Source organism: Fukomys damarensis, unplaced genomic scaffold (genome assembly GCF_012274545.1).
Source record: "Fukomys damarensis isolate Sample0158 unplaced genomic scaffold, DMR_v1.0_HiC HiC_scaffold_5, whole genome shotgun sequence".
Taxonomy (NCBI): Eukaryota; Metazoa; Chordata; class Mammalia; order Rodentia; family Bathyergidae; genus Fukomys; species Fukomys damarensis.
Window position 1 is genome coordinate 66,320,569 of NW_022900917.1, and position 21,394 is coordinate 66,341,962.

A 21,394-nucleotide genomic window follows, 5' to 3' on the forward strand; every position below is an offset into this window, starting at 1 on the left:
TTTTTTTTTTTTTTTTTTTGTACTGGGGATAGAGCTCAGGACCTTGTGTTTGCAAGGCAGGTGGTGGAACCACTGAGCTAAATCCCTGGCCCTATTTTTTAATTTTTTAAAAGGGTAGGGAGCTAAACCCCTCTCTGTGTGTACTTTCTTTTTTTTTTCCTGGTACCAGGAATCAAACTCAGGATCGTATACTTGTGAGACAGGCACAGTACCAGTGAGCTAAATCCCCAGCCTACTTGTTTTATTTTTTAATATCTCTGTTGTAGCCCTGCCCCTTCCCACCCATGGGACCACAAATGCATCTGCCAGACTAGGACAGGGTTGTCCATGCTGGCCAGGTGGGGTCTACTGATGCTGGAGCGGGCTGGGGATTAGAGCACCAAAGTGAATCTGTGTTGATCTTCCGCAGTGGGGTCTTTAAGACCTCTGCCCCTGCTGCCTCTCTGCAGTCCAGCCCCTCTGCTGGCTCCAGCTCACAGCATCCTTGGGCCTTTCCCTCAGCTCCCTGTGTTCAGTTTCTAGGATCCCAGGGTGCTTTCAGGTCTCCCCTGACCAGTCACCCAGTAGCTAAGATGAGCTCCCTCTGAGCCTTCCCAGGCCAGCCCTTGCTGTCCTGTTGGCTGCCCACACCTGCTACCTCCCTCCCAGAGGATCTTGTCACATGTGCATGCCACTGCTTGGCTGGACCAGCATAACAACCTACCACATGCTTCTCAAGCATAGCTGCCCAACCAAGAACCACTCCTGCACCCTCACCAGGTAACTGCACTCCTTGAGCCCAGTCCCCTGCACCCCTTCCTAGCCTACCTGAGAGTGCAGAACAGCCAGAAGGGTATCAAGCTGAACCTCCAGCATGCGACTGCCCAGACTCACAGCTGCCTCGAGGATCTGGCCCAGGCTCTGCTCAGGGCAAGGAGAGGAAGGCTTCAGTCACTTAGGAAGAGGCCCAGGAAGGTACAGAGGAGGGGGTAGGAAAAGGGCTTCCTGGGTCAGAAATGGACACAGCAGGAAGTAGTAGGTTTCCAGGCTCCTGTCCAGAGCAGAGTGGTGGGGAGGTGCTACCCTTTACAACCCAACATTGAATCCTATCTCAGGGTAACCCTGTGAAGCCTGATCTGGGAGTCCTCCATGGATGTACCCTCCCTGCCTGCAGACACCTTGGATATTTGGAAGGTTTCTGCATGCTTCTTGTAGAGGCCGAAGACTCCTGGAAGTAGCCTGGGGAGCTGCTCTTCTAGCTTCTCACTGGGCAGTAGGTGGCTCATGGGCCCCAAGGCAGCTACTACAGCAAGACGGAGCTGCAGAGAAGTAGGCTTGGCTGTTCATCTGCTCACAGTAAAAGTATTCACAAGAGGAAACACAGTGCCCCCTGGGACCTAATAGGGCTGAGAAGCAAGTTCAGTAGCTGGAAATTAGAGAACAGCTGCAGAGTAACCACAGCAAGAGGCTGGATGGTGGCAGGAAAGAGGCAGATAGCAGAGAGGGAGTGGAAGTCAGAAGGGGTCTTACAATAACTGTGCTCCAGGACCACAAACTTCCAAGAGCAAGTTGGCACCAGTCACAGGTGTGGGGACCTGCAGGTAAAGCCTTCCACCACGTCCTGAGCACCTTGGCAGCAGGTATAGATCTTCCTTCTTACCCAGGACCACACCATCAGAGCAGGCAGGTAGAACAGCAAAGCAAACATGGGAGAGCCCCTTGGTTCCTTTGGGCTGTAGCCTAACCTTGGCATCTCGGGTCTGCAGCCACTGGTGGAAAAGAATGTCGTAGGCACTGAAGATGTCAGCAGCAAAGGTGTCCCTCCTGACTGTGGGGTCCGGGACTTGGTCCAGGTTGGCCAGGTACTCTAGGGTGCTCTCACTGAAGTGCTGCAGGGCTGTGATGGCCAGCAGTGAGCAACTGTGGGCACAAGTCTCACCAGCTCCCCACTGCTGTCCACGGAAATCCCCAAACAATCAGTATAAGACACACCCCAGTACCCTAGCTGCGCAATGACCCAGGGCTAGACTAAGCAGGGATCCCCAAACTCATGTCTCTTCCTGGAACCCCAAAATGTGACTTCATGCAGAAATAGAATGGCTACAGATACAAGTGTGAAGATGAAATCATGGTAGAGTAGGCTGGCCTTAAACCTGACAGGACAATGTCTGAAAAAAGAAGAAACGCAGCCATAACACAAAAAGGAAAGAAAAAAATAAAAACAAAAAAGCCACAGACATAAGAAGAGGTTGCACATGACAAGAGGTAGAGCTGCAAGAGGGAGACCCCATGGATGAAGGCATAGGGAAGGGGTAAAGAAAGATGGGAGTGCAGGACTGTGAGAAGGGGACAGCAGCAGCTGGAGAAGCCACCAGCAGAAGCCACCACTGTGATGGCAGGCAGGACCCCAAACTCAAAGCCACCAGAAGCAAAGTGGACTGCAACCCAAAGTGCCAGGCTACCCCTCTTCCCTGTCACCCTTCCACATCAAAACCAGGTCCCTATCATACTGTCACATATATCACCCTGTCACCCGAGAGGCAAGGAACCTTCTAAAACACTGAAGCCCTGAAGGGCTGGTGATGAATGAAGCTAAGATCTGTGGATGTGATAGTCCTATTGGGATATGCCCACCCCCTCCCACCAGGTTCAGGACCAGCAGTTATGCTATCACAGGAAGCTGGCAACAGAGAAAGCCTAAGGCCTGCTGAGATGCCCTCTGCTCCCTCGCACAGAAAGGCCCTCCATCCAGCCTTTTCACTCACCACCAGACACCAGCCACAGCAGAAACCATGAGGTCACACTACAGCATGCCCATGATCCCCTGCCAGAGACAGAGGGGACAAACACAGACCACAGAGCCACAGCTCTTTGAAGGTGGGAGGATAGTGAGTACAGCCTGCCACCGAGTAGTCACTGTCAGCTGGGAGATGGAAATACCACTTTGAGGAAGTTTCTTCCCACTTCCTCTGGAGACCTGAAAAATTGGGGGGACCCCAACAACAGACAGCAGCAGCAAAAGGGCAGAGGCCACATCTGCCAGATGTAGGTCCCTCACCTAGGCAGTGGCTCAGCTGAAGGGGACCCTGCCTCTGACTACCTGCTTTCTTGCACCTACTAGGCCACTTGCACCCACCAAAGCAGGTTATTTCTTATATCCAAAGAGGCACCCACGAGAGAGAAAGTAAAGAAGATAAGCAGTCACATCCAGCCATCTTACCACAGCAGAACATCACCCTCATCGCGTCCTGCTTGGCCATACCCAGCATGGGCAGCATGGTGCTCAGGACAGATGGCAAGAAGGGAACTATGCCGAATGCTGCAAGAGAAAGGCCATCAGAGCGGCTGCAGTACTGGTCTGACCCCCAACCCCCATACAGGGAGGACCCACAGAGTCTGATTGCAGTTTGGAGTACCTGCTGGCCTGAGTAGTTGGCAGAATTGCTGAGGCCCAGGATCCCAGAGGGCCCTCAGAGGCCTGCTCAGGGACACAGAAGGACCCAGAACATGCTGGCACCTACCATTGGACACCGAGAGGTTGGAGAGAGTTTGCAGCACAGAGCAGTGTGGCAGGAGTCCAGGCTGGAACCTGCTGAGTACCTCCTCCATCACTTGATTGGTGAACCGCTTCCCCACAGCCACCAGGACACTACTTGCAGCCTGCTGCCAGTCACAGCCCGGCTCCTAAGCCCCAAAGAGACATGAGGAAAGGAAGACTGCCCAAATCCTTTCCAGAGGCACAAAGAATTCTGCCCTCAGCCAGCAAAGGACAAGCCACCCCATTTCAGGCTCCCCAGTGAGTGCAGGTGAGAAGGATCATTCTACAGCCAGAGAGGCAGTCAGTCACACCTGCAGGAGAACATAGTTTGGGGCATGGGGCATTAGGGAGGGTGGACTTGGGCACCCTAAGCGCCAGGCTGATGGACACCAGTTCAGGAACTTTGTGCTCTGCTTCAGTGTGCCTCTGAATATTACAGAATAGCTTCCTGCTGCCCCAGAAGGCTGGGCACAGGACCAAAGGGCCACTGCTGCCTAAGCCAGTCAGCCCATTCTTGATATTCTAAGGAAGAGGCCAAAGAAAAGACATTTCCCTCCTACCAGGCCCAAGCCTATGAGCCAGAGACCCTACCTTTGTCCTGGTCATCTCACTGGAGGCCAAAAGGATAATGGTGCTGGCTGTGTCCTTGTCCAATTTGTCGATGTGACTGGTCAGGACTGCCTCCATGGCCCTCAGGACCATGGCGCGGTATGGATGTGCCAGCTGAGAAGTTAATAGGAAAGGCCCAAGAAAAAAGAGTGCTCAGGCACTGCAAATGCATTAGTACTCTCTACTGGGACTAAACCACACAGGTAATGTCCCACCTCAAACACAGAGAGGACACATACCATGTTCCTGTGAGCCCTCAGAACTGATATGAGTGCCTTCTGTGCTCCTGCCATCCTCATGTGGCCAGCATGGCCTCCTGGTCAGGAGAATCCCTGGGGACCTCTCTCCATCTTCCACTGAGACCTCCCATTAAGGATGAAAAGCCTTCCTTTCTTCATCTGTCTCTGTAGCCAGAACTGTGCTTATCTCCCGTGACCCTTCCCTAGGCTATAAACATGCCACCACTTGCTAGCTATGAAGGTACATGCCTACAATTTCAGTACTCTGGAAGGCTGAGGCAGAAGAATTGCAAGTTTTTGAGTCTAGTCTGGACAACTTGACAAGAACATCTCAAAATGACGTGGCTGGCCACCCATGCTGGAAGGACTGGGCCAGCAGGGGTGCACAATGGAGTGGCCTTGATGGACACTCAGACCCAGGCCCAGCTTCTGCCACTGAAGGAGTCTGGCTACCTGAGAGAAGAGCCCCTTTGCAGTGATGTACCCTCAGAGAATAGCCTGCCCTGGACAGAATGGCACCAGGAAGGGCAGGTGCAGGATAGCCCAGGACCAGCAGCAACCTTGCCCACAGTGCACCATGGCAGGGAAGTGGTAGGTGCACCATCTGTAGTTGAACACATGAGCTGAGGCCCACAAGGGACAAGTGGTACAGCTCAGTGAAGAAAGCCACACACTATGCCAAGGTTCCCTGAACTGGGAGCCATCAGGGCCTACTGCACAAGTTGCATACAATCATCCTTTATCTCTGGGCCCACAAGTGGATGGGATTTTTGTTCCTAGAAACAGTCAGTGTACATCACAGACAACTCCAGTGACACCAACAGTTCACAGGGCACTCCCCTGGGTTTTGCTTTCTCAGCATGAGATTTACCATCCTGATCACTTGTGTCTCAGTGATAAGAGTGAAGCCACCCCAAATTGGTGGGTCTTGGTGGGTGAGGGGTCAGGCAGCACATGCCATCTCAGCCAGGGGGCTTCACACACTTTTCCTTTCCCTTTCCAGCCTCGGCAGGCAGCTTTATATTAAACCCTAGCTTAGAAGATGAATTGCTACTGCTAACCTTCATAGGTGGAAACAGCATTCCTACAGAAGTCCTTCCCCAGGGGGATCTGCCTTCAGAGCTGTAGCTGAGAAGTGGCTCTCAAGGATGAGGAAAGACACCACAACTGGCATACCCCATGGGAATTTTGGGGAAGAATGGAAAGTTAATATGAATTGGTATGATTCTGTTTACCAGAAGCATTGAAAGCTGGGAAGCACAATACTAATGAAGCAGCTAGAACATCTATGCCCAGTTAATCCGGAACAGCTGCTTCCAGCTTCTTCCTAGCTCTTGGTCTTAGAAACATATTTCAAGGAGTGCCAGGTAGCCTTTCTTTCTTTCTTTTTTTTTTTGGTACTGGTGATCAAATGCAGGACCCTGTGCTTACGAGGCAGGCAGCAGAACTTCTGAGCTAAATCCCTAGCCCCAGGTAGCCTTTCTTGACTAATTCTCTTTACATATATAAGGATTCTTTAGGAGGAATCTTGACCCTTTTTTTATAGAAAACAAAAGGGAGGAAAGGCAACCATGGCCCTGAATTCCCAGGCCCACCTAGTAGTTGTAGGCGTGACTACTTAATGTGGCACAACAGGTTGGCAGCAGGGGCCAGGGAACCTAGAACCAGATAAAGATGCTCTTTCTGTAAAAAATGTTTCAGGAATCTGTATTTTTAAAAAACACACATGGGCCAGGCATGGTGGCTCATGCCTGTAATCCCAGCACTCAAGAGGCTGAAACAGGAAGATTGCTATGGGTCTGAGGCCAGCCTGGGCTACATAGTGAGTTCCAGGTTAGCCTGAACTACATAGCAAGACCTTGTCTCAAACAAACAAACAAACAAACAAACCCCAAACAGATGTGTAGCACTTCTGGTCTGGGGCTTTGTTTCAACTGTCTCATGCTGACCCATCTGCTCACAACCCAGCCCTGTCCACCCTGTCATCAGGGTCCTCAGCAGGGCTTCCTTCCAACTGATGGTGGATGGGACAATGAGTCTTGGAAATGTGAAACACGAGGTACAACTGGAGAAAACAGGAATGTTCTATGTGATCATTCCTAGTTGGTATTTGCGGGGGCGTTGTTTAGACAGGGTCTCACTATGCCAGGATTGCCTTGAACCCACTATATGGTCCAGGCTAGCCTCAAATTCAGAGCAATCCTCTTCCCTTGGACTCTCAAGAGCTGGGATAATAGGCGTGCCCCACCATACCTGGCTTGGCTGCTCATTTTTAAAGAAAAGGTTTGGTTTCCATTTTATACTGTTCTCCAAAGTGTGCTGGGGAGAGAAGTCAAGTAGGGGTGACAGTGAAAAGCTGTTTTCCATCAGACCACTTGGTTCTGCACAGAGTGACATGACTACAGGAAGGAGGGACTATACTGGGGTACTGACTCCATCTGGCTTGATGGGCCAGAGGCACACAGCAGAGGAACAAGCTCAAGGCTGGCTCACAACAACACAGGACCAGAGCTGTGCACGTGAAGTTAGGGCCAAAGTGAATTCTCAGCCTCCCAGGGCTCCATCAAGTTAGCATGGGGGTAAAGGGAATTGAAGGAGAAGGCCCTACTCCCCTCCTGGGGGCAGCTCTTCTGACCAGTCATATACTACCTAGACCAGCACTCCAGGGAAGGCAGGGTCCTGGGAACACTTTCAAACCCTTACCAAAGGGCACACTCGAGCTGATAAGACTCAGAAACATATTCCTTTCCTCAGGCAGGAAGAGCACTCAGTCTTCATTGAGTAAGCAACAGGGGACAGCAAACATCCTCTACTCACAAGCACTGACTATCAGGCCTGTCCCTCACAATGGGACCATCAGTTTGTGAGGAATACAGTCATAGTCCACATGCAACAAGACAAAGTGGGTTCTCCTACTGAAATACCAGTGTCGAGAGAGTGCAAGTGGGCACTTCTGCCAACAGACTAGCTCAGCACTAACCTCTGACTCTGACTGGCCATCATCTCCCAAACTAGTCCCTGGCATCACAGTTATCAAGGGGAGAGGTACCTTGTCATGCTGCTTCAGGTACTCCTCACAGGCATGGAGCATCTCTGTTGGCCGCACCTCCCCAAGGGAACAAAGAGCACTGCAAACCTGCTCCTGCACCACAGGGTCCTTGTCGGTGATCGCATCAAGAAGGGCAAAGGACAATCCTGCAGTGACAAAGGCTGGTCAGTGTGTATAGGCCCAGGGTTTCCTGACCTACCACAGCTGCTATCCCCATGCTGGTCCCTGGCCTGATGTGTGATCAAAACCAACTCCCAAGGTGATGGTTTTAAGAGACAAGTCTCTGGGCCATTTCAGAGTGCACAACATTAGTGACTTACAGACTTGAGCACAGGAGGCATCATGTTCTGGTTTTTCACAGTCTGATGCCTCAGGACCCAATAGTCCCAGCCACCTTGCACAGTGTCGTGCCTGCACACCAGCCACAATGACCTGCAACTGCTCTTACATGTACGCCCTGGCCTCCCTCTGGACCAAGAATCCAACTCCTCAGCCAGCCTGTGCTGTGGCAGGGCTCTGGAGCACTAAGTGGGCAGCTGTGAGGCTGTGGAGCTCAGAATTGGCTGTCACTGAAAAGCTGCCAGCTGAGGACACATGCTCAGTCCTAAGGGCAGTGAGTCAGACAGAACATGGCCCATCTCCCACATGAACATGTTGTTCCAACCATGACCACAAGGCTTGGGCTTCCACAAGGCCAGCAGCTCACTCCCAGGTAGATCCACAGACCCACCATGCTCCACACACAAGCTGCATAGACCTGGATTCTTCCAAAAGTTTCCCTGAGGTACTAGTCTCAGACATGTTGGGATCCTCCTGAATCTGACTCCTCATATACACAGTGCCTAGGCAGGGGTGGGGATACCAGCACCAACAGTGAAGAAAGCCACAGCTCCCATCCCAAGCATTCTTCCTAGTTACACTAGATGTGAATCAAGGAACCAAGAAATGAGCACAGTACCCTGTAGTCATACTACTCACCAGTCCCTGTACTCAGCAAAAAGCAGGCCAGGCATCCAAAAGACATGTGCCAACTAAGCACCCTACCCACCACAAGACCCTCCAGGTTGGGCTAGTGATGTCCCAAGCCCTCTGCTCCACCAGTCCATGCCCCATACTCTCCACCAATGAGGATGTCCCAAGAGGCTACTGCCATGTTAACGGAAGATACAGGCACCAGAATGCAACTCAGTCTCCCCTCTAGAGAAGACTTCCTCCCTCAGCAGGAAGCTGGACTTTTAAGAACCCTACATTCCCCAAGTTCAGGAGTTAAACAGGCTGATCCATTAATAAGATGTGCATGTACTGAAAGTCATGTTGAACCCAGTAAACTGAATCTAACCCTTCTAAAATACATCTGCACCTGTTCTATCAATTTCAGCCTTCACAAACACCCCTGGGGTTGCCTGTATCAAGGAGCCTGGCCTCTGGAGTCCGTGAGTACAAGCACCGCTATCTTTCACCTTGACAACTTTGTGGCCCTGCCCTGACCTGCCTTTGCTGGGCCCTCAGGCCTCTGATTCCCTGGACTCTTCCTCATAACCCTGTCTCTACCCTACATGGTTCAAGGCCTCTCAGTGCTCTGCTCCTCAACTTCAGAGAAAGGTACTTATAGAACCAAAGGTGTGGCTCACTCCCTTCAGGTAGAGTTCCTGGGTGCAGGAACCCCAGTGTACACAGTCAGCCCTCAGTGAACTGGAGACCTTAGCTGGCCAGCCAGACTGGACACTGAACCCATGCCAAGGAATGTGTACAAAGGGGTAAAGGCACAGAGGCCCATAGATCCCTGCATTCTGAGTTTACTGAGCCAAGCTGGGGGAAATCTGCCTCCTCTGCTTCCATATGTACTACTGCCATGACCTGATGTCCCATAAACTCATGTTGAAATTTAACTCCCAAAGTGACAGTTTTAAGAAACAGACCTCTAGGCAGTGACAACCATCAGGGTACACAACATTAGTGATTTATAGAGGGCTGAGGGACACCCTGATCCTATCTGCTAGTCTCCCACATGAAGACAGAGCCCAAATAGATTTTTGTTTCTTTTTTAATAAAAATGTGGAGAAAGCATGATCATTCAACAGTCATTCCTAATCATACTTATGAATGCCATGCACTTGTTGGGTCCCAACCCAGACTCCCACAGGATAAGAAAAGACCCCATGTAAACTGTACCCTGTCCTATTTCTGCTGAGCAGGAGACACATGGTCTGCCCACCCAGATCCTTTCATACTCACTTTTCATGTAGGACTTGGTCATTGCTGTGGTTTTAGCTTCTGCTCACCCAGTATGAATGTGGAAAGCTTCCCCAACCTAAAACAACAAAAACATGATTTAATTCATAAGATTTCACAATATCTAAGTTCACAGGCAGCTACAATTTTTTTGCAAAATACATAATTTAAATGAATTTGTCCTGGGGAATATCCTTGCCACAGGTGGTTGAAATATTCAAAGTGAGGGGGAGATCTCTCCATGTCCAGAGCTGGTGCCTTGCCACCCTGAGTTCTGCCAAGTGTGGCCATTCCTCCATCTAAAACACTTCTCTCAGGCCCAGGGACTTAGCTCAGTCGTTCCATTGCCTGCCTCACAAGCATGAGGTCCCAAGTTCAATCCCTGGCATCCAAGAGACATGTGCCAACTAAAAAACAAAAACAAAATAAAGCACTTCTCTCTTTGATCCAAGAAGAACAAATGACATCACAGTTCTCAACGCCCACCACAAAGCACCACTTACATAGATAGTCTCAGAGGACAAAATCCTTCTAATACAAAAGGCCCTCTGCCTTTTTACTACATGGTATCCCACTCAAGTCCTATGCCAAATTCTCCAAAGACCTGGAAGACAAGAGAGACCACAGGCCTACAATTGACATGGCAGCTAGCTTCTTTCTAATGCCCACATCCTATTCCCCAATGATTCCTCTGGCCCCTTCACTCCCTTAATCTCTCATTCCTCATTCCTTCCCAACATATTCCAGGGAAAAATAAAGAAGAGATGCCATGATCCACCCTTGACCAGGACATCTCACAGGGCATTGCACACATAGGTGGAAACAAAGAGAAATTGTGTTAATTTTGGGAAGTGAAGAATTAAAACAAGTGAGAATTCTAGTTCAAGAAGGCAGGCTAGACCTGGCCATAGTGACATAAGCCTGCAGCCTCAGTTTGTAGGAGATTAAGAAAGATATCAAGTGTAAAGTCATCCTAGGCTACAGAGCCACTTCAAGATCAGTCTAGTCTATGCAGTGAGACCATCTCAAAAAGATAAGAGAGGGCCAGGGATATAGCTCAGTGGTGCAGAGCCTGCCTCAAAAGTGCAAGGTCCTGAGTTTGATCCTTGGTATCAAAGAGAGGGAGGCGGGAAGAGGGAGAGGAAAAGGGAGAGGGAGAGGGAGTGTGGGGGATATCACCTCCAAAAATTAATTAATTAATTAATTTTTTAAAAGCTGAGAGTGATGGTACATATCTATAATCCCAGCACTCTGGGAGACTGAGGCAAAAGGACTGCAAGTTTTAGTCAGGGTAATCAGGAATTTAACAAGACCATATCTCAAACTAAAAAGGTAGGGATATAGCTTACTATGAAGACCTTGGGTTTAATCTCCAGTACCATGGGGTGGGGAGAGGAGCAGTAGAAGGCAGGCTGAGACTAGTCAGGGTGGCACACCCTTGTAATCCTAGCTATTCAGGAGGCTGAGGCAGGAAGTTTTCAAATTCAAGGCCAGCCTGAGCTACTTAGCAAGACTGTCTCAAAATAAAATTTAAACCAGGCATGGTGGCACACACTTGTCATCTCAGCACTCGGGAGGTTGAGGCAGGAGGATCCTGTGAATTTAAAGCCAGCCCAGGGTACTTATAAGTGAATATAAGTACAGCCTAGCAAGTCCCTGCCTCAAAAAAAAAAAAAAAAAAAAAAAAAAAAAAAGAGAGAGAGAGAGGGGCAAAAATAACAATTATATATTTTTTAAAAATTTAAAAAGGTCTGGGAATGTAGCTCTGTGCTAGGGTATTTGCCAAGCACATGTGAAGCCCTGGGTTCAATTCCTCCCTCCAAAAACAGGCTTGTTGATGCTAAGTATTTGCCTGCCCCACAAAAACCCAATTAAAATGATTTTTTAAAAAATACAGGTTTTAAAAGAATAAACACAAAATGGTGTGGTGCTGCATATCTGTAATCCCAATATTCTGGGAAGATGAGGCAGGAAGACTGCAAGTTTTCAGCCTAGGTGGATCAACTTAGCAAGACCCTGTCTCAAAAAATAAAAAGAGCTGGGAGTGTTTGAGAAAGCCCAGGGTTCAATTTTCAGTACAGGGCTATGGTGGGGGGGACTCCACAAGAGCACAGAAACAAGAAAAATTAAAGCTAACAGACCAGAAGCTCCCAGGGATCCAGGAAAATGGAGGCAGATGGAGAGCTCTAGTTTGGTTAACAGTGGCATCAGCACAGCAATGTTCCTTTCTTCCTGGAAGGTATCTAAAAGAAGAAAGTAAAACAGGAAACAAACACACACATTCTATTTGAGGCATGGCAAGGAGAAGGCAGACAACCCCAAGCCATAAAAGAACTGAACACAGCAGTGGCTAGCAGCCAGGGTATGAGATGCACAGTGGCAGATTCTAGAGCCTATAAATAATATGTTTTTAAAGGTGAGAGAGCAGGGCTGATGTGGAACTCAAACCCCAAGTGCCCAGACCTGAGCTGAACAATGAGGTGAAGGAACCAGGACAAAGGCTTTTCCTGTGAGAAGCCATGGCTGCCAATCTCTAAAGTATAGAAGAAGCAAACACTTGAGGGCAGGGCACCCACACCCGAGCCTCTGTATCCCTCACCCAACTTGGATAGAGCACATGAAAGCGAACAAGCATCAGGCATTGCCTGCTCCAACCCACAGTGGAGTGATGGATCAACTGAAGAAATGGTCAAAACACATGAAACTGCAGGTCTGGGGACAATGGACTTCAGAAAACAAAGGCCAATGACCCCTGAGAGGTGGGAAACAAGCCCTTCCACTGTCCCCACACACTGCTGTAAAGTATCTAGGTCTCAAAATGGTTCAAGCTAGGCTGGCAAGGCACCTAAACTGAAGAGGCAGACAGGCGTGTAACTGGATTCCAAAGTGTTAAAAGTTTGCAGATTTCAGTACCAGAATGTTACCCAACACTACAGTTTAAGTGAGCCCAAGTCTATGTGTGGCTTTATGAGAGGTCCTTATGTCATTAGAGGTACAGCCTCAAAGGGGACTGTGAAATTCCAGCCCCCTTCCCTTTCTCTTTTGCTTTCCAGCCATGAGGTGAATGGTTTTCCCCTACCACATGCTCCCCATTTCTATCAAGCATGCCATTCAGAGGCCTAGAGGTCTGTCCAATCATGGACTAAAAGCTCTAAAACCATGAGCAAAAAAAAAAAAAACTTTTGTCTTTCTAATTATCTCAGGTATTTTGTTATAGTGACATAAAGCTAAGACACTCATGGAGACATGCAGAGGGTTGTCAGGAACTTAGTAAGCTAGTATCTTACTTTTTTTTCCAGGGGGATTGTTTCCTGTTTTTTTGCAGTAATTAGATTTGAATATATGGCCTTGTATTTCCTAGGCAAGTGCTTTGTCATTGAGCTACATCTCCACATCTTTAAAAAAATTTTTTTATTTTGAGACAAAGTCTCACTAAGTTGCCCAGGCTGGCTTAAAACTAGTGATCCTCCTGCTTCAATCTCCCTAGTAGTTGAAATCACAGCCATGCATCACCATGCCCAACTTTCTTCTTTTTTTTATGAGTAGGAAAAATTTTATGGGGTGGGGATTTAGCTGAGTGGTTCTGCCACCTGCCTTGCAAGCACAAGGTCCTGAGTTCAATTCCCGGGACCCCTCCACCAAAAAAAGAAAAAAAAAAAAAGACTAGGAAAATTTTCTCAGAGCATTTTATTTATTTATTTATTTATTGGTACTGAGGATCGAACTCGGGTCCTTGCATTTGTGAGGCAGATGCCGGAACCAATGAGCTAAATCCCCAGCCCAAGACTAGGAAAATTTTATTGAGAGAAAGAAAACTTCTAAGAGAGACAGAAGGGGGACCAGAAAGTGGGATGCCCATTCACCCCACTTTTCAAAGATGTTTCATACAGCAAAGCCATGTGGTGAGGTGGGTACAAAGTGGGACAAAACTGTAAAACCCAATGGAAATTTACAAGGTGAGCATGAGGTGGGGTAAAACCATGACCAACCAATAAGATTACAAGTACAGTAACCCAGGTAATTTTTTTTTTTTTTTTTTTTTTTTTATATCAAACTCAGATCCTTGCACTTGCGAGGCAGGTAGTGGAACCACTGAGCTAAATCCCCAGCCCAAGTCATATTGATTAAATGGGGGTCAAATGGGGGAAGGAGTCACATAGCAAGTGTACGAGGATTTTCAGTAAGGGTGGGGGGTCAGGGATATTTCCTGGAAATGTGCCCAACTTTCAATGAGGTTTGTTTGTTTTTTTTTGTTTTTTGTGACAGGGTCTCACTACATAGTCCAGGCTGGCCTCAAATTTATGGTGATCCTTTTGCCTCAGCCTCCTGAGTGCTGAGATTACAGGTGTGTGTCACCAAGCTTGGCCTCAATGAGTTTTAATCAGCACTGGAGTGGCAGAATAATGGCACCAAAGATGCCCATACCTTATCACCCCAAATTGGTGTACATACATCATCCCTTGCATAGCAAAGGGGATTTAGCTGATGAGATTAAAGGTCAGACCTAGAGATGAGAAATTTATCCTAGACTATGAGATTGAGATTAACCTGATCCATAAAGTAGATTAACCTGAGTCCTTAAAAGTAGAAAACTTTTTCCAGCTGAGTCAAAGAAAAGAAACAGAAGAGTAAGAAGAAATGTGAAGCATGAAAAGATTCAACCCATCACTGCAGGTTCTGAAGACTGAATAAGGTGGTTCTGAGGGTGTATACAGCAGCTAGAATGGCCATCAGCTCATAGCTGGAAAGAAAATAGAGACAGACATCGTTCCTACAGATGCAAAGAATCAAGTTCTGCCAACAATCTAAAAACAGGAAATAGATATTACCCTGGCCAACGGGAAAGGAATGCAGCCCTACCAAAAACTGAAATTTTTTTTTTTTTTTTTTTTTTTGCAGTACTGGGGATTGAACTCAGGACCTTGTGTTTGCGAGGCAGGCATGGTGCCACTGAGCTAAATCCCTGGCCCATAGGACCTGAATTTTAACCTAGTGGGATCCATGTCAGATCTCTGACTTCAAGAACTTTTAAAAAACTGGGCATGTTGGCATACACCTGTAATCTCAGTACTCTGGGAAGCTGAGGCAGAAGAATCTCAAATTCAAGTACAGCCTGGGCAATCTAGCCACACAGTGAGGCTGTCTCAATATAAAAAATAAACTAGGTCTAGGGATATAGTTCAGGACAAAGGACTGAGTTCAATCCCAAGTACCACAATCAATCAATAAAACAAGATAAATTTGTGTTGTTTAGGTCACTAAATTGTGACTTGTCACAGCAGCATTAGAAAACAAATACAAGCCAGGCATGGTGGCTCATGCCTGTAATCCCAGCACTCGGGAAGCTGAGGCAGGAGGACTGCTGTGAGTTCGAGACCAGCCTGGGCTACATAGTGAGTTCCAGGTCAGTCACAACTACATAGTGAGACTCTGTCTCAAAAAATCAAAAAAAAAGAAAAAAGAAAATGAATACAAGTACTACATGTAGCTGGGTGTGGTGGTGCACACCTGTAATCCCAGCACTTGGGAGGCTGAGGCAGGAAGGATCACTGTGAGTTCGAGACCTGGGCTACATAGTGAATTCCCGGGCAGTCTCAACTACATAGAGACCCTGTCTCCAAAAAAGAAAAGAAAAAAGTACTACACGAAGAAGAAACTGAGACTAGGAAAAGTCACCCAAAAGGACTAGCAGAAACATCTGGAGTTTACAAAGAGCTAAGAATAGTGCCTGCTCCCAGTGGCCACAGTGGGAGCATCACAACTCATGGGGCATGGAATACAGTACTTGGAATAGATTTTCTTTAGTAGTGAGATAAAATTAGCTGTACACTAAATGTTGCTCTGGTCTCAACTAATAAAGCTAAAAGAAAGACCTGAAAGGATCATACTGTTCCAAGTAAACCAGCCATATCCTAGCACAAAGCTCAATAATAATAACAGGAATATAAAAATATCCAAAACCAAAAAGGTAAAACAACAATGTCTAGCATACAATAAAAAATTACCAGGGTAGCTGGGTGTGGTAGTACATGCTTACAATTCTGTAACTCAGGAAGGCTGAGGCAGGAGGATCACAAATTCAACCCCAGCTTGGGCAACTTAAGAGACTTACCGAAATTCTGCCTCAAAATCAAAATAAAGAGGGCTAAAGATGTAGCCAGTGCAAAGGCCCTGGGTTTAATTCCTATTACTGCCAAAAAAAGAAAAAAGATTACCAGAATAGCTGTACAAGGTGATAACTGTCTGTAATACCAGCTACTCAGGAGGCTAAGGCAGGTGATTTCAAATTTGAGCCTCACCTGAACAACTTACTGAGACCCTCTCTCAAAATAAAAAAAAAGCACATCAAAAGTCAAATAAACACACTCACCTTGGTGGAATGAGTTGGGAAAAGATCAAGGAGTTTGCAAAAAGGGATCAGAGACACCTTTTAACTGGTTAAATTAGACCACATCTTTGAGGGTTCTAAACTAGCTCTGAGCTAGGATAAGAATGGAAGTGGGATAAAGTAACTTTTGGTGGTTCCTGAAGGAATACCTAACAATTAAAAATAAATAAAATACAAAATAAAAAGACCTGGGAGGAGTAGCTCAGTGCAAAGGCCCTGGGTTCAACCTCCAGTATGTGCGGGAGGGGGAGGGGGGCTATTTTATGTATATATATATATATATATATATATATATATATACACGGCACAATAAAGATGATTCACTTACTACAAACTGATCTAGAAATGACACAAAGGAAAGAATTAGTAGACAAGAACATTCAGAGTTATTATAAATATAGATCATGTATTCAAGAAATTACAGGAAGCTGGGCATGTGGTACATCTGTAATCCCAGCACTCAGAAGGCTGAGGCAGGGCGATCACCTCAAGTTCAAGGCCAGCCTGGAAAAAAAAAAAAAGAAATTACAAGAAAGACTGACTATACTAACAAAAAATGTTAAGAGTAAAAAGTAAGACTCATGCCAGGTATGGTGGTTTATGCCTGTAATACCAGCACTTGAAGGCTGAGGCAAGAGGAGTGCTGTGAGTTTGAGGCCGGCCTGGGCTACATAGTGAGTTCAAGGCCAGCATGAGCTACATAGCAAGATTCTGTAGCAAAAATAAATAAATAAAACTGAAAGTAGTCATAAGAAAGCTGGAGTAACCATATGAGATAAAATAGATTTTAGAAACAACAACAGTGAACACTTACATAACACAGCTTCAACATACACACAGCCAAAACTAATAAAAAATGCAAGGAAAAAATAGATAAATCAGAATTACAGGTTTAAACATCATCTTTATGAATGACAGTAGAAAAAATTATTAAAAATATAAAGATGTGAAGCACACTGTCAATTAACTTGATCTAAGTAGTATTTATAGATAGACTACTCCTTCAATGACAGTCGGAGATATATATATATAATTTCCAAAAGTACAGGAACATTTACCAAGACTGACCATATGGGTAATGAAACAAGTCTTATACATGTCAAAAAATTCAACACATATAAAGTATGCTCTCTGACTATAATAGAACAGAATTAAATCAATAAAAGAAAGATATCTTAGGGTCAGGGATTTAGCTCAGTGGTGCTGCCACCTACCTCACAAACGCAAGGTCCCCAGTTCAATCTCTGGTACCAAAAAAAAGGAACCACCACCTGCCTCGCAAGTGCAAGTGCGAGTGTGATCCCCAGTAACAAAAAAAGAACTGTACAGTATTATAAAATGAATAAAAATAAAGACATAAGAGCAAGGTCCCAAGTTCGATCCCCAGTACCAAAAAATAAAGACATATTAAAATTTGTGGACATTTATCATACTTAATGTCTACATTAGAAAATAAGAGGGCCGGGGATTTAGCTCAGTGGTTCCACTGCCTGCCTTGCAAGAGCAAGGACCCGAGTTCAATCCCCAGTACTAAAAAAAAAAAAGAAGAAACACTATACCTAGCTGGGCACAGTGGCTCACATCTGTAATCCTAGCACATGGGAGGCTGAAGCAGTAGGACTGCAAGTTCAAGTCCTAGGTGGATGTCTTAGTTTTTTCTCATTACTGAGACAAAATACTCAAAGTTAAAAGAGGAAAGATTTATTTTAGCTCACAGTTTATAGGGGCTTCAGCCAACAGTTTTCTCACTCCAAGGCAAGCTGGCATGGCAGAGGGGTATCACAGAAGAGAAACAGTCCATGGCAAAGCAGGGAAGGCAAAAGGCAGGAGAGAAGCCTGCCTCCACCTTTTAACCCTTCCAGGCCATTGGCTCTGGGGTGTTGCCACTCACACCCAGGGTGGGCCTTTCATTATCTACACCCAGAACTATGCTAAACTGATCAATGGACTAATTTAGTAATCCCAGCATCACACAGCCTAGATCCAGCTCCTCCAAAAAACCCCACCTATGACCACATGAGGCTTTGGGGGGACATCTAGATAAAAGCTATAACAAGAGCATATATAAAAGGAAAAAATAAAAAGAGCTAGTGATATAGCTCAGTGGGAAAGTACTCTGGATTTGATCACAGTAGGAAAAAAACATACACACAAAGAAAGAGAGACATAAAAGGAAATAAGAAAAAAAGCTGGGCACGGTGATGCAAACCTGTAATCCCAACATTCAGGAGGTTGAGGCAGGAGGATTGCCACAAGTTCAAGGCCAGCCTGGGCTATTTAGTGAGTTCAAGGCCAACCTGAACTACATAGCAAGACCCTGTCTCAACCCACCGCCCCCCCCAAGAAACTAAATACTTGTATTCGTCACCTTCCCACTGATGGAACAAAATATCCAATACCTTCAACTTTTAAAAGAGGCTTATTTTTGGGAGCAGCTCTACATAATTTTGGGGAAAAAATCATTTCACAATTAAATTATGATCAGGCCTAGTTCTCCTGCCTATTGGCCAGCTATGGCATGTCTAGACATAACTCCATTCTGGCCTCCAGTCACAGCTAAAACTTCAATGGTCTGGTGAAGATGTGATGCTCCAGGACAAGATCCTATCAGCTGAAGACATCCCTGGAGAAACAAAATCTTCACTGCATAGTTCCTCATTGTTCTAGGATTTTGCAGACACTGCCCTCTGAGTCACCTTTTCCATTTGTTCCTCTCAGGATATACTGAACTCTCTGCCCTGAGTCATCTGTTACATTTGTTTCTTCTGATGTACTGAATAAAGGTGGGGGAGCTCAGAGGCTCTCATCTTTGCCACCCAGAGCAGCAATGATCAGGCCCAAAACTCAGCTTCTTCTCATAGTCTCTCTCTTTTTTTCTCTTTTCTATCTAACAAATTAATGTGCCTTGTGCTATCATAGCCCACAGGAGACCAGGACTTACTGCAGAGGGTCTAGTAACGTTCCCTTTCCCTGCTCCCTACAGCTTATTTTGGTTCATATTTTAGAGTGTTTAGTTCATGATTGGTTGGCTGTAAGGCAGAAACAGCACAGAAGAAAGGCATGGTGGAACTGCTCACCCCTGTGGCAGCCAGGAAAGAGAGAGGAGAGAGAAAGAAGGAACCTGGAAGAAGAATATACCCTTCCAGTGACCTACCTCCTTCAACCAGGCCCTACCTCCTAACAGCGCTTTCAGCTATGAACTCATTAATGGATTAATCCATCAATACTAGAGCATGATGGCCCATGCCTATAATCCCAGCACTTGGGAGGCTGAGGTGGAAGGATCACCAAGAGTTTGAGCAGCCTGGACTATACAGTGAGTTCAAGGCCAACCTGGACTACATAGTAGGACCCTGTCTCAAAAAACAAAACAAAATCCATTGATGAATACAGTGCCCCGTGATCCAATCACCTTCCAAAAGCCCAACTTCTGAACATGACTCTTTTGGAAAACATTTTATATCTAACCCCAAATGAAGCAAAAGAAAGGAAGTATCAGGACATAAATCAAATAAAAAACAGAACAGAAACATAGTGAGCACAAAGGCTAGTAATATGACAAAACCAATAAATTTGACAGCCTGTCTGATTAGTATAAAAAGAAGAAAAAAATTACTGATATCAAGAATGAGCCAAGCATGGTGACGCATGCCTGGAAACCCAGCACTTGAGAGGCTAAAACAGGAGGATCAGGATCGTCAGGAGTTTAAGGCCAGCCTGGATTTCATAGCCAGAACCTGTCTCAAAAAAAAAAAAAGAAAGAAAAGACAGGTGACATCACTATAAAGTCTACAGATCTATAGATACTAAAAGGATAATACAAGAAGACAGGCATGCCTGAAATCCCAGCACTCAGGAGGCTGAGAGGTAGAATAGCCTTGATTTCAAGGCCAGCCTAAATCACACAGTGAGACCCTATCTAAATAAAAAAGAATATATTCTGACCAACTTTATTCCAGTAAATTCAACCTCTTAAAAGAAACAAAACCCTAGGATCAGGGATTTAGCTGGGTGGTGCCATCACCTGCCTTGAAAGCACAAGGTCCTGAGTTTGATCCCCAGTACCAAAGAAAGAAAGAAAGAAATTCCTCAAGACATAAGATACCAGAGCCAGGCATGGTGGCCTATGCCTGTAATCCCAGCACTCGGGAGGCTGAGGCAGGAGGATCACCACAAGTTCAAGGCTTTCCTGAGCTACATAGTGAGTTCAGGGCCAGCCTGAACTACAAAGTGAGAGTAAGACCCTGTCTCAAAACAAGCAAACAACATTAGCTACTAAAGCTCACTAAAAAAGAAAGATTTAGCTAGTCATGGGGGCACATGCCTGCAACCCAAGCACCTAGGAGGTTGAGGTTTACCATAAATTTGAGGCCAGCCTGGGATACAGTGAGTTCAAGGCCAGCAAAGGAGGAAGGAGGGGCAGGGGAGGGAGAGGGAGGGGGAGAGAGACATTTAATTTAAATAGCGCTATATCTAAGCAGCCTTTTTTGAAAATTTTTTTCAGTACTGGCATTGAACCCTGGGCCTTGAGCATGGTAAACAAATACTACTACTGAACCTCACACCTCCAGGCCCTAAATAGCCCTATATCTAATTTTTAAAATTGAATGTATACTTTAAAACCTTCCCATAAAATCTAGCTGGCTTCCTGCAGGATTCTGTCAAATATTTAAGGATGAAATAACACCCATGGTGTAAAAATTCTTCCAGAGAAAATGAAAAAAGGGAATACTTCTGAACTGATTCTATGAGGTCAGTATTCCTCTCAAAGCCAGAAAGGCTGCAAACAAACTATAGCCAACATCCCTCACAGACACAGATGGAAAATTTTTTAAACAATATTTTACCAAATCACATTCAGCAACATACAAGGAGGTTAGGGATGTAGCTCAACAGGGCAGTGCCTGCCTGGCAAGTGCAAGGCCCTGAGTTTGATTCCCCCGCCCCCAAAAAAGATATATATATATATAAATACATCATGACTACATGGGGTTTATTCCATGAAGGTTGGCTTAATATCTTAAAGTTCAGACCACATAAATCATCTCAATAAATGAAGAAAAAGCATTTGTCACAACCCAACATCTACTTGGGACAAAAATTCTCAGCAAAGTGGGAATAGAAGGGAGCTTCCTAAACATGAGAAAACATACTTAAGAAATACCTATAGTTAACATTGCTTAATGGTAAGTATACAGTAATACCTTTGTACTACTGCTTCAAAAGTCATCAAATTTGGTACTCAGTACATTTTTTTTTCTTCTGGTATCAGAGATTGAATTCAGGACCTTGCACTTGCCAGGCAGGAATGGCACTACTGAGCTACATCCCTGGCCCAATACTCTTTCTTTTTTGAGACA

At 45.9% G+C, this 21,394-nt stretch overlaps 1 protein-coding gene across 11 annotated transcripts in view; it reads right to left on the reverse strand.

Annotated features, from left to right (window-relative positions):
- Nucleotides 1-21,394, reverse strand: part of Mroh1 (maestro heat like repeat family member 1) — a 77,365-nt gene that overhangs the window by 46,296 nt on the left and 9,675 nt on the right. For 8 of the 11 annotated variants that reach the window (XM_010630528.3, XM_010630532.3, XM_010630525.3 and 5 more), the window contains 9 exons: nucleotides 9,650-9,725; nucleotides 7,415-7,560; nucleotides 4,109-4,240; nucleotides 3,501-3,663; nucleotides 3,200-3,298; nucleotides 2,745-2,807; nucleotides 1,725-1,876; nucleotides 1,158-1,298; nucleotides 808-900 (listed from right to left, as the gene is read on the reverse strand). In XM_010630528.3, the coding sequence (XP_010628830.1) occupies nucleotides 808-900; nucleotides 1,158-1,298; nucleotides 1,725-1,876; nucleotides 2,745-2,807; nucleotides 3,200-3,298; nucleotides 3,501-3,663; nucleotides 4,109-4,240; nucleotides 7,415-7,560; nucleotides 9,650-9,671 (1,011 nt within the window). In that variant the 5' untranslated portion in view covers nucleotides 9,672-9,725. Of the gene's footprint in view, nucleotides 1-807; nucleotides 901-1,157; nucleotides 1,299-1,724; nucleotides 1,877-2,744; nucleotides 2,808-3,199; nucleotides 3,299-3,500; nucleotides 3,664-4,108; nucleotides 4,241-7,414; nucleotides 7,561-9,649; nucleotides 9,726-11,787; nucleotides 11,890-21,394 lie in introns of all 11 variants that reach the window. The other 3 variants (XM_010630534.3, XM_010630533.3, XM_010630526.3) reach the window with 2 other exon arrangements.